The sequence below is a fragment of the Chenopodium album genome, chromosome 26, assembly GCF_948465745.1.
Source record: "Chenopodium album chromosome 26, dcCheAlbu1.1, whole genome shotgun sequence".
In the NCBI taxonomy this organism is placed as follows: domain Eukaryota; kingdom Viridiplantae; phylum Streptophyta; class Magnoliopsida; order Caryophyllales; family Amaranthaceae; genus Chenopodium; species Chenopodium album.
Genome location: NC_137859.1, coordinates 34,494,520 through 34,506,003, shown reverse-complemented (window position 1 = coordinate 34,506,003; position 11,484 = coordinate 34,494,520). Strand labels below are relative to the sequence as shown.

Genomic DNA, 11,484 nt, shown 5'->3' with positions numbered 1-11,484 from the left:
TGCTAAAATAGGCATTATTAATTACATTGTACCAATATGGGTTCATATATATACTTATATAGTCCACTACTTGACTACTATATTAGCTAGCACGCTTATTGACTATTGATCAATATCATTGTGATTTTCTTAAACACCTCTTTTCCTTGGGCCAATGTTCTAAATGGCATATTTTTTTTAGTTTCATATAGAATGTTTAGTGAGAGCCATGGTAAAAGATGGATTAGTGATAGTATACCCACCATCAACTACAAAATTAGCACCACTCACAAACTTAGCCTCATCACTTGCCAAAAACAATGCTGCATTTGCAACATCCAAGGGCTCTGATTTAACCCCTTTGAGCACATAAGATTCACGAATTACTTCGTCAATCGTCTCCTTATCCATCCCCAATGCATTCGTTGCTAATGGCGTAGAAACAGCACAAGGCGATATCGCATTCACCCTTATGCCATATTGTCCCATTTCAATGCACAAGTTTTTCATCAAACCAATGATTGCGTGCTTCGACATGGTGTATATATGCATGAGGTGCATCGAGAGCCATCATTGACGCAGTGCTAGCCGTAAAGAGAATGACACCGGACTTAGCCGGAATCATCTCCCTTGCAGCATGCTTAGCTCCTAAGAAGCCACCATACACGTTTGTTTCAAACACGCTTTTAAAATTCTCATTTGTGGTACTTAAAATAGATGGGGTTGTGTCTCCGTATATACCAGCGTTGTTGAACATGATGTCGAGTTTTCCGTGTTTAGAGATAGTGAGATCAATGAGATTTTTGACATCATTATCTTCGGATACATTGCAATGAATGTATGTGATTATGTTTTCGTGATCGTTGTCGTTGGTGTTGGATGCAATTATTTCATTGCACAAGGATAGTCCTTGCTCATCTTGAACATCTCCGACCACAACTTTGGCGCCGTGTTGGACAAAGAGTTTTGCTGTGGCCTTTCCTAACCCACTTGCTCCTCCAGTTATGATTGCGACCTTACCTTTCAACCTACAAAGTTTTAAATGAAAATGGTAATATTGAGGCCCAAAAAAATAAAAATAAATAATAATAATTAACGGAGGTAAGTGCTAGCATAAGTTTAATTGGTGTGGGTAAGAATATTTTTTTTTTTTGGGGTTATGATTGAGACCTTACCTTTCAACTTACAAAGGGTGGGGGTGAGAATCGATTCCAAGATCTCCTGAAATCGAGATGAGAGCTCCAACCAGTTGAGGTATTTGAGTGGCATCGGGTAATTCCGTAATTAGAGGGTGGGGTCGTTGGTGCAATTTTGGGATAAAAGTTATTAGAGGGTGGGGTAGTTCCTATTCACTTTTTACCATTTTTGATGAATCGAATTTTTTTTTTTTATTAAATTAAACTAAACTTAATTTTACTGAAATTAAATTATTTTTATTGAACTAAAATTATTTTTTTTTACTGATTTCCAATTATAAATTTTTTTTAGCATTACTGATTTTTACTGAACTGAAATTATTTTCACTGAATAGAACTTATATTTACTAAACTTAAATTATTTTTACTTAATATTGATTTTTTTATAAATTGAATAGAATCTAAAAATATTTAAATAATTGGTGAGTGTAATATACAACAATAATATATTTGTTCCAAAATGATTTAGGTCAGTTAATATGAATCATTTACAAGGATCCATTCAAGAAATATGAAACAAATAAAGTGAAAGAGAATTAATGAAAATAAACAAAGAACATGAAGTTTTTTCACACAAAAGGCCAAGTAGTTCACATTGCAGTATAATTAGAATTGTAGGAGTAAAAAAAATTGTTTACAAAAACGGTACATTATCTTTCTTTTTAGAATGTCAACATCTGTTTTAAGCGCACACACATTTAAAAAAGAGGTCTGAACTAGGCAAAAAAATGCCATGAATACACCAGCAACAAAGTAGCAGCAAAACAGATTCAATCCAGTTTTCTTATCCTAAATTCATCATCAACGATTTTCTCAAAATAAAAAAAAATAAAAAAAAAAATCAGAACAGCTGCTGCTTCTTCAATATCTTCCCTACTGTACTGCAGTCCAGTTGAAGCAAAACCTCCCTTGTTTTCCTTCGCAAAACACATACATTAATCAAACCCTTCCGCATAAGAAACAACAATAAAACAAAATCCATCAACAACACTTGCATAATCCATCAACAAACAACAACACAGCAACAAATTATGTCTCAAAAAAACAACGAATCAACATCATCAATTTCGTTCACAAAACCCACAAAACCATAAACCCTAACTCGCAAAATAAGATCATCAATTGGCCAAAAAATTCGAAATTTATATCAAAATAACAACAAAAACAATGAGTAATGAAGGTTACCTCAAAAAAATGGATGCGCTAAGTGTTGTTTTCCCCAAATTTTCCCAAAGGAATGCTCGTGTTCTTCACCAAATTCGCAGCTATATATTTTCCAGAATTGGAAAGAATAAAGGGGAATAAAGGGAACAGAAGAATAAGAAAAGGGGAAAATAAAATTTTGACCGACACTTTTTTAATTCGGGTGGGCCCCACTTAGAGTTAACCCAAGGTACTGAATTGTTTACCAAAGGTACTCAATTCTTAAGGGGAATTAATTTTTTTTGCCGGAATTTGGTATTCAGTACCCAAACGGTGAAGAAAATAAATTCAGTACCTAAACGGTGAAAAATTGTAGAATTGAGTACCCAAATTTGTGCTTAACTCAACAGATTGCATCTCAACCATCCACTTCCAAATCATCAACCATAGCAAAACCTTCCCTTCCATCTCAACCATCCACTTCAATTACCTCAATTTAGGTTTTGAGAATAAACAAATATTACAATTTAATTTTTGTAGCAAAATTAGGTTAGCAAAATTAGGTTTGGTTTTTTAGAGCTTTACTCAATTTAGTCATGCAAATATATAAAGGGAAGGGTCAAATGTTTTTGGAGGTGAAAAATTACATGATTTAGGAGCGAAAGGCACAAGTTGTGGGCCCTTTTGACGTCTTAGTTAATTTTTTCGTCAAAATTTGAAATAGGGGTGGTGCAAAAAAAATTTAGGTACTTAAAAGGTGGTTTAGTTGAAAAATAAAACCTAAAAGGTGGTTTTTTCAAAAACGTTGGACAAAAAAAATGGTTTATACCAATTTTACCTAAAAAATATGGTTGAATTCATCATCAAAGTTATACTCACATAAAGATTAGTTAAACATATTAATTATTCTCCATTAAAAAACTTATTAGTAATCAATCAATCCTGTATTACAATGAGCGTAAGAATTTAGGGCCTGTTCATATTTACTTAATTTCAGTTCAGTTCAGTTCAGTTCAGCTCCAATCAGTTCAGTTCAGTTCCAATCAGTTCAGTTCAGTTCAGCTCTTAATTTCCCTCTCACATAAAATATTCATTTCAGCTCAATTCAGTTCAGTTCAGTCAGTTTAGTTCCAATCAGTTCAGTTCAGTTCAGTTCAGCTCCAATCAGTTCAGTTCAGTTCAGTTCAGCTCAATTCAGTAAATATGAACAGGCCCTTAGTGGTCTAAACATTAATGCCACCAGTAAGTCAAGGGCTAGCCAGAACTATCAATAAGATGCAGTTTGATTGCTGGCGTGCAACTATTCAATTGTTCAAGTTAAAGTTAACTGTTCTATGCATTGATTAAGGCTCCGTTTATTTTGATTGAAACCACTTTCCGAGAAAATGATTTTCCTATTAAGTAATTTTTTCACTTATTATTTGTATTTTATGGTCTATATCATACCAAAACTAAGAAGCTAATTAATAAAGTATTTCATGAGATTGAAATGTTGCACCAAATGTACTCCTAAAACTTCCCAAAAACTATGATAAACAATCATATCTAAAAATATAAAAAAAGTGAAGTAAGAAAATGAGCAAGAAAGAAAATCACACCTCTGGGCAGTAAGAGGAGCCATTGATGATATGTTGCTCATTCTTGACCTCTTTTAATTTATCTGCACCTTCGATATATTCTTACAACTTTTGCTCTCTAATAATTCTGTATAAAATTATAGGGTGGAAATTGGAAAATGGCACCTTTGGCAACTTATCTATAAAGTCCATGCTTCCAAAATACACGTACTTGGAGTATTTTTTTGTGAACCTTGAGAGAGTAGAATTTTGGGAACACGTCAAAATTTATTTGTTGATTGCTAGGGGGTAGGTTTAATAATTGTTGCGCGCGTCAAAATTTATTTGTTAATTTCTCGGGCCATAAAAATTAATGTACCTTTGTTCAAGTGAATCGTTTTGTCCAATTGAGCTAAGAAATCGTAGTGTTATGTTGTACTCTTGCTGATATTAAATTATGATAAGTGATGTTTATGTATTGTCCGATTTATGTCTCAGGCTATGATGCGTCTATGAGACCCCATAGTTTTATTTTATTTTATTCAAAATTGATTTATATAAATGGGTCGACACATTTTAAATAAGTGGGCCAATCTTATAAAAAATCATATGAATTCATTGAAAATGTTTAATGTCGTTAAATCAAATGGATCAACAATCTCCTCCTAAAGTGTGACCTATATATCCAACCTCTCTAACTAGACACAAATAGATAAGCCTTATCAACACAAGCGACAAGCCCTAGCACAAAAGGCGTCTACCTAGCCCAACCACCATCCAATTTGTTATACACACATTGATTTCATGGTTCATTATGTGTTATACTGATAGCTACATTCATACACAATTATTAGACGAAGAATGCATTATTTATGTTCATAAATGGGAAAATTCATTACATTACTAAACAGTAACATACCCGTAATTCTTACCCATATTACGGAGTATATACTAACATACACATAAGCCTTATTACAATGTATACGTTCATATAAATGGTTCATATGCATTTTATTATCTCATGCATATAAATTGTTTATCTCATACAGAATGTTTATTGAGAGTCATGGTAAAAGATGGATTAGTGATAGTATACCCACCATCAACAAAAAGATTAGCACCACTCACAAATTTAGCCTCATCACTTGCCAAAAACAATGCCGCATTAGCAACATCCAAGGCCTCTGGTGTTGCCCCTTTGAGCACATAAGATTCACTGTTTATTTCGTCGACCTTCTCCTTATTTATCCCCAAAGACCCCAATGCATTAATCATTAACGGCGTAGATACAACACTTGGTGATATCGCATTCACCCTAATGCCATATTGCCCCATTTCAACGCACAAGTTTTTCATTAAACCAACTATTGCGTGCTTTGACATGGTGTATGCATGAGTTGACTCGAAACCCATCACTGATGCAATGCTAGCCGTAAAGAGAATGACACCGGACTTAGCCGGAATCATCACCCTCGCGGCATGCTTAGCTCCTAAGAAGCCACCGTACACGTTTGTTTCAAACACGGTTTTAAAATTTTCATTGGTGGAAGTTAAAATTGATGGGTTTGGATCTCCGTATGTACCAGCGTTATTAAACATGATGTCGAGTTTTCCGTGCTTAGAGATGGTGTGATCAATGAGATTTTTGACATCGTTGTCATCGGATACATTGCAATGAACGTAAGTGATTATGTCGTCGTCGTTGTTGTTAGAAGCAATTATTTCATTGCACAAGGAATGGCCTTGCTCGTCTTGAACATCCCCGATTACGACTTTGGCGCCGTGTTGGACAAATAATTTTGCTGTGGTCTTTCCAAACCCACTTGATCCCCCTGTTATGATTGCAACCTTACCTTTCAACCTACAAAATTGTGATGTTTCAACAAATTATACGAGTACCATTAAATACTCATAGTCATAGTTAGTTGGTTTGTTATGAAATTGCCAACTGACAACTTTGTTTAGTTACTAAAAATTTCTATCAACCCCTTTTATTGACACACTCTAGTACACGAGGTGTTAAAAACTGACACGATTCAAAAATAACCCGATCGTAATTTTGACTTGTATGGACACTATAATTTAACATATGACTCAAATTTATACTACGTTAGGATCAACCCAATCTAACCTAACTCGACACACAACGAACCGAATTTGAAGACCTTGTCACCGAGTTTACACCTGTAGTTATTATATGTCACTCACATGTTCAAGTAACACAACATATATACAACTAATCAATGCTCCGTATCTATCTCCTTTCCCCTTCCTTATTACTCTATATATATTAAGGGTAAAATTGGCTTATCATCTCCCATTATTATCCCTTCCCTTTATACTAGCTAGTGAAAATTTCAAATTCTAACCATGGTAAGTTTTCATGTGACATTTTTGAAAATAAGAACTTGTCTATAGCGACAAATTGCACTTGATAGTTGATAATACACTCGTTTTGCTTTAATTATAATGTTATCACTATCTTATACAAGTAGTTCGTAATTGATATCATCAAAATTATCACCAATTATGAAGCCTACATTTAGAGGATTTTAATCATTTCTGTCAAATCAAATAAAACTTACTTGAACCAAAATAATCATTAAAAAAAAAAGTAACAATATTTAACCACTCAAACATGAATTGAAATTAATCCATCGATCCCGATTATTTTTGTTATATGCTACCACGTCTAACATCATAACATTACAGAACTTCAAAGCTAATAAGTTAAATTAATTCTTTCATGAGATCGAATATTATATTTTATTTAGTATGCATTCTTTAACTGGACAAAAACTATGATAATGTTTAACATAGTTAGAAAAATAAAAAAATTAATAAAAAATGAGCAAGAAGAAGAAGTAATTCAAACCTCTGAGCCGTGAGAGGAGCCATTGATGACATGCCGTTGATTGTTAGCCTCTTTTTATTTATCAACGCCTTTGATAATTATATTTTTCACAAGTTTTGATCTCTAATAATTGTAGGGAGGAAAATGGCACCTTCTACAACTTATTTGTAAAGTGCATACTTACAAATCACGTGTTATATATAATAGGAGATTAGTTGGTAACATATCTAAATCACACACATTATTATTGCTTTTTCACTGTGGTTCTGTTGACTAATTGAGTGGCATGTTTTTTGGGGATTAAATTTCTCTAAAACTAATAACAAGTTAGGAAGGAGTGTTATGTGTCTTATAGATATAGGCCTAGAGTCGATCCTTGAGAGAAGGTTAATCCATTAATTTGCGTACTTTTTAAAAACCTTGAGAGGGGATAGAAATAATTTCCAAAAGATGGGTACTGGTCGATGATGCTAGCCCGTGTGTTGATGTCAACGTGTCTCATATTACTGAAATCATGCATGCCTAAATGGAGCAAGAGAAGTCATGTTGTACCAAGCTCATGTCAAAATTTCAATTGAGGTCTATGCATGACTAATCTACATGTTGAATCATGTCGGGTCGTGTCATGTCTACAACACCTGTAAATTATTTCTTTATATATATTAGAATGAATGACAGTGATTATGATAGTAGTAGTGATAGGGGCCTTTACGCCCATGGCCTTTATTTCTTTATTTCTTTGTATTTTTCTTAATGGGTTAGTAGCCAAGGAAGCTCCTGCCTCTTGGCCCCAGTTGAGTAGTTGGGCCTTAACAAAGCAGATTCATGATGGGCCAAAATTATTTGCCCATACAAAATAGCGAAATTACGAAAAAACAAAAGGCCAATGGCTGAGGTCAACCTCAGCCAACACTAGCTGAGGTCACTGCCAAATTGAACATTTGGTATAATAAAAATGAATATTTTCTAGCTGAGCCTATTTTACAATAATTTTGTATTTTTTAATAATTAAATGTTCATTTTCATGCACTATAATGTTCATTCTTATAAATTAAATGTTCATTTTCATGTGTTATGAATTTATGATGTTCATTCTTATAAAAAATAAATGTTCATTTTATTTTTTAATTAGTACGAAGTACAACTTTTTGTGTTTGTTCAATTGTATAAAATGTTCGTTTTTATAGTAAAGGATGTTCAATGAACATTAGCATTTTGTTCATTATTTAAAAACATGTTGTTGATTTATTTAATTGGTATTAAATATTAAATCATATAGCTCAATTGCATGATATTCATTCAAGAAAATAGAACAAATAAAGGTATTTAATTTGAAACTTTAAAAAATGTTGATGAATAAACAATAACATCATAGGTTTATTGTTATTTACAACTAAAATGTTCAATTATATAATATCAAATATATAACAATAACAATTTCATACTCTCTTTATTTTACTCTTATATTATAAATGTTCATTTTTATATAATGCAATGTTCAAAAACAAATGTTCATTTTTTTTCTAGTAAATGTTCATTTTTTTATAGTAAATGTTCATCTGTTGGGCGTGACCTCAGCCAGCGATGGCTAAGCGCGACCTCAGCCAAAAATTTGCGCCAAACCTTAATACAATAATACTGTATCTTAAGTCTTAATGGAGGATTATTTATTTTTTTTAATAATTCGTATCAGCTAGTGACTTATTGAAAAAAGCTACTCCATATTAATCAACCTGATGTCATGAAAATTTTCATATCTTACAATGTGAATTTAATGATTCGTATTTAATATGAATATGATACAATTTAGAACTTGGTCAAATGAAAATCTTGCGATAACAAATCCAATGTGACGTCCCACGTAAATCTTTATTTATACGTAAATCTTTGTTATAATTTTGTGTATTTGATTAATCAAGTGATAATCTGTATATAAGTAGGACATCAAACAAGATTGATGTTCAACCAAATTACATACAAAGTATTAATTCTTCAAACTTCTCTTCCTTTTTTGTGCTTTCAATCCGGTTATTTAGGCGATATGATGTTTTTACCCACATCAAGCAACAAAAGGTAAGCATAAACAACTCCCCTTGGTATATAAAGGCTGAACATTCTTACATATACCCAGGCAAAGAGTACACTCGTTGAGATTAATTGTTGCTCATTTATTGATGTTAAATGAGCAATAATATCAAACTGAGAAAAAAAATATATATATATATATACTATTAGATGCACCTTATCCATGTGTATATTTCTATAAATGCTACCCCTTAATCCATAATTAGTACGAGTATTCATATCTATATGTAATTTGGTAAGTCAAAAATATGTTAGTAATGTAGACATATTCAATTCTAAGGTTAAAGTAACATGTCAAAAGTATATCGAAATAATACTAGTTTATATTTGTACTTGCATTGCTTTTAGATTAGGTTGTGATTGTAATAGAGTTGGTTTACCGGCTTGATTAAAAGCTCATAAAGTAATTAGCACATTTCATTTGGTTGATCATAGCTAGAGACTTTTTTTTTTACCAATATGCTTACATGTATTATGTGTAATCACTTATGCAGAGAAATAATCTTAGTAACATGTACAAGCGAGGTACAACCAATTGTATATAGAAAATTATCATCAATGACACGTGAAATAATGTTAGTCGTACACTTTACAATATGCTTCAAACTTATGAAGTACTTGTATATCTTTGTTACTTTAATATGTATTGTATTAATTAATTATGAATTCATCAAAAAAAATCGCTCCCAAATTGCAATTTCACAATATTATAGTTTGCAAAGCATATGCAACTAATTTGCATAGTTAGTCATCATTCTCTAATCTGAAATTATTAAATTGCAATTAGATTGGATGGAAAGGTCGCAATAGTGACAGGAGGAGCAAGTGGAATTGGAGCAAGTGCAGTAAAACTCTTTTGGGAAAACGGAGCCAAAGTCATAATTGCTGATATTCAAGACGATCTAGGCCAAAAATTGGCCAAGAGTCTCAACAACGACAACATCATGTACTTCCACTGCAACATATCAATAGAAGAAGAAGTTCGTGACCTTATAGACTACACAATCTTCAAGTATGGTAAGCTAGACATAATGTACAACAATGCAGGCATAAGGGACAAACCTAGAGGCTCAATTTTAGACTCGACTCAAGAGGAGGTGGGTCGAGTCCTTAGAGTGAACCTATATGGTTCATTCTTTGGAGCCAAGCATGCTGCTCGAGTCATGGTGCCACAAAAGGAGGGTTGCATATTGTTCACTTGTAGTGTATGCACACTAATAGGAGGTATTGCAACTCACCCTTACACAATGTCTAAGCATGCCATTTTAGGGTTGGCGAAAAATTTGAGTGTTGAGCTTAAGCAACATGGTATAAGGGTGAATTGTATCTCCCCTTCGGGTGTATTTAGTGGCATGGCACCAAGGCTTAGTGGGGCTCAAGGGGTCTTGATGACCGAGGACGTTGCTCGAGCGGCTTTGTATCTAGCTAGTGATGATGGAAGTTTTGTGAATGGACATAATCTTGTGCTAGATGGTGGATCTAGTGCAGTGAATTCATCTATGGGATTTGCGTTCAGTTCAAGTTAAATAACTTACAAAAAATTAGCATATGTTGAAGATTTTGTGTGTTATGTGAACAAATGTTTTAATGGTACTTATTCACTGCTAGATGTATGTGGAAGTGAATAAAAAACTACGTTTGATTTTATTGTCGATATGTGGCTTACATAGTTGTACTTTTTAATTACCACCGTGATCTTTATACTCTCTTTCTAATAAAAAAAATAATAATAATAATAACAGTTTAACTTATGTATACTTTTAAAAAGCTATTAATAAAAATTAGACGTAATAGGTTATTAAAATTATGTTAAAATTCTATTATATTGCTAATAATAACTAAAAAAAAAAGGCAGAATTGTCAAAAAAAATACTTTATTTTTATGTCAAATTGTGAACTACTTCCAACTTTTTTTTTTCACGAATACCTTAATTAAATTCTATTTTAAAATGGCACCTTAATGACATATTCCTTAAGTGTTTGGTGTTTGATTTTCAATCTCCCTCTATCTTTGTGCGTGTGTGATGCACTCCATTAAATATTTGAATGAGGAGATGTAGAATTAAGATATAAATGAAATGAATTTCCTTTGTGTACATTTTTTGATGAAAATTTTCCTATTTGCTCTTAAATGACTCTCACAAGCTTCATTTTTTGCCAGAGAGTATTAAAATCGATGGAAAGATGAAAGTGAATGGAAACTTGACTTTTTTTTTGCCGAAATCTATCATTAAGGTGTCATTTTTAAAACAAAATTTAATTCAAGGTATTAGTTGATAATAAAAATAAAATAAAGTAAGGTATTAGTTCATAAATTAACTCAAATACAAGGTTTTATTTTATTTAATTTTATTTTTATTATTATTATTTTTATTTTTATTGTTTTTACAATTTTGCCAAAAAAATTAAGAGATGTGACAAAATTAAATTATTGTTGGTGTAAAAAGGATAGAAACCTTAACGTGTCAACAATTTTACCCATTTGTGTCCAAAATTTTACGAGAGAATTCAAGTTAATCTCTGAGATTGACATGAAAAGTTAATCTCCTCTCACAATAAATTGTTTTACATTTATTTTTTAAAAAATAAAAGTGAAATAGTAAAGTGGCACGAAAACAAATGCATAAAGTTGTGAGAGGAGATTAATTTGGAATGTTGATCTCGGAGATTA

At 32.3% G+C, this 11,484-nt stretch overlaps 1 protein-coding gene, 1 long non-coding RNA gene and 2 pseudogenes across 2 annotated transcripts; 1 reads left to right on the top strand and 3 right to left on the bottom strand.

Annotated features, from left to right (window-relative positions):
• Positions 1–183: 183 nt before the first annotated feature.
• LOC145617101 (short chain aldehyde dehydrogenase 1 pseudogene) lies at positions 184–1,342 on the bottom strand (annotated as a pseudogene).
• A 391-nt stretch (positions 1,343–1,733) lies between these two features.
• On the bottom strand, positions 1,734–4,033 carry LOC145617891 (uncharacterized). The gene is made up of 3 exons (XR_014107811.1): positions 3,917–4,033; positions 2,361–2,440; positions 1,734–2,092 (listed from the first exon to the last, which is right to left on the bottom strand). It is a non-coding gene; the product is annotated as an uncharacterized LOC145617891 (long non-coding RNA).
• Positions 4,034–4,747: 714 nt separating this feature from the next.
• LOC145618380 (short chain aldehyde dehydrogenase 1-like) lies at positions 4,748–6,992 on the bottom strand. Its single transcript, XM_081673153.1, has 2 exons — positions 6,750–6,992; positions 4,748–5,735 (listed from the first exon to the last, which is right to left on the bottom strand). The coding sequence occupies exons 1-2, from the start codon at positions 6,779–6,781 to the stop codon at positions 4,916–4,918; spliced, it is 852 nt and encodes a 283-aa protein (XP_081529279.1). The 5' UTR covers positions 6,782–6,992; the 3' UTR covers positions 4,748–4,915.
• Positions 6,993–8,769: 1,777 nt separating this feature from the next.
• On the top strand, positions 8,770–10,339 carry LOC145617100 ((21S)-21-acetoxyl-apo-melianone synthase SDR pseudogene; annotated as a pseudogene).
• The last annotated feature ends 1,145 nt before the right edge of the window (positions 10,340–11,484 follow it).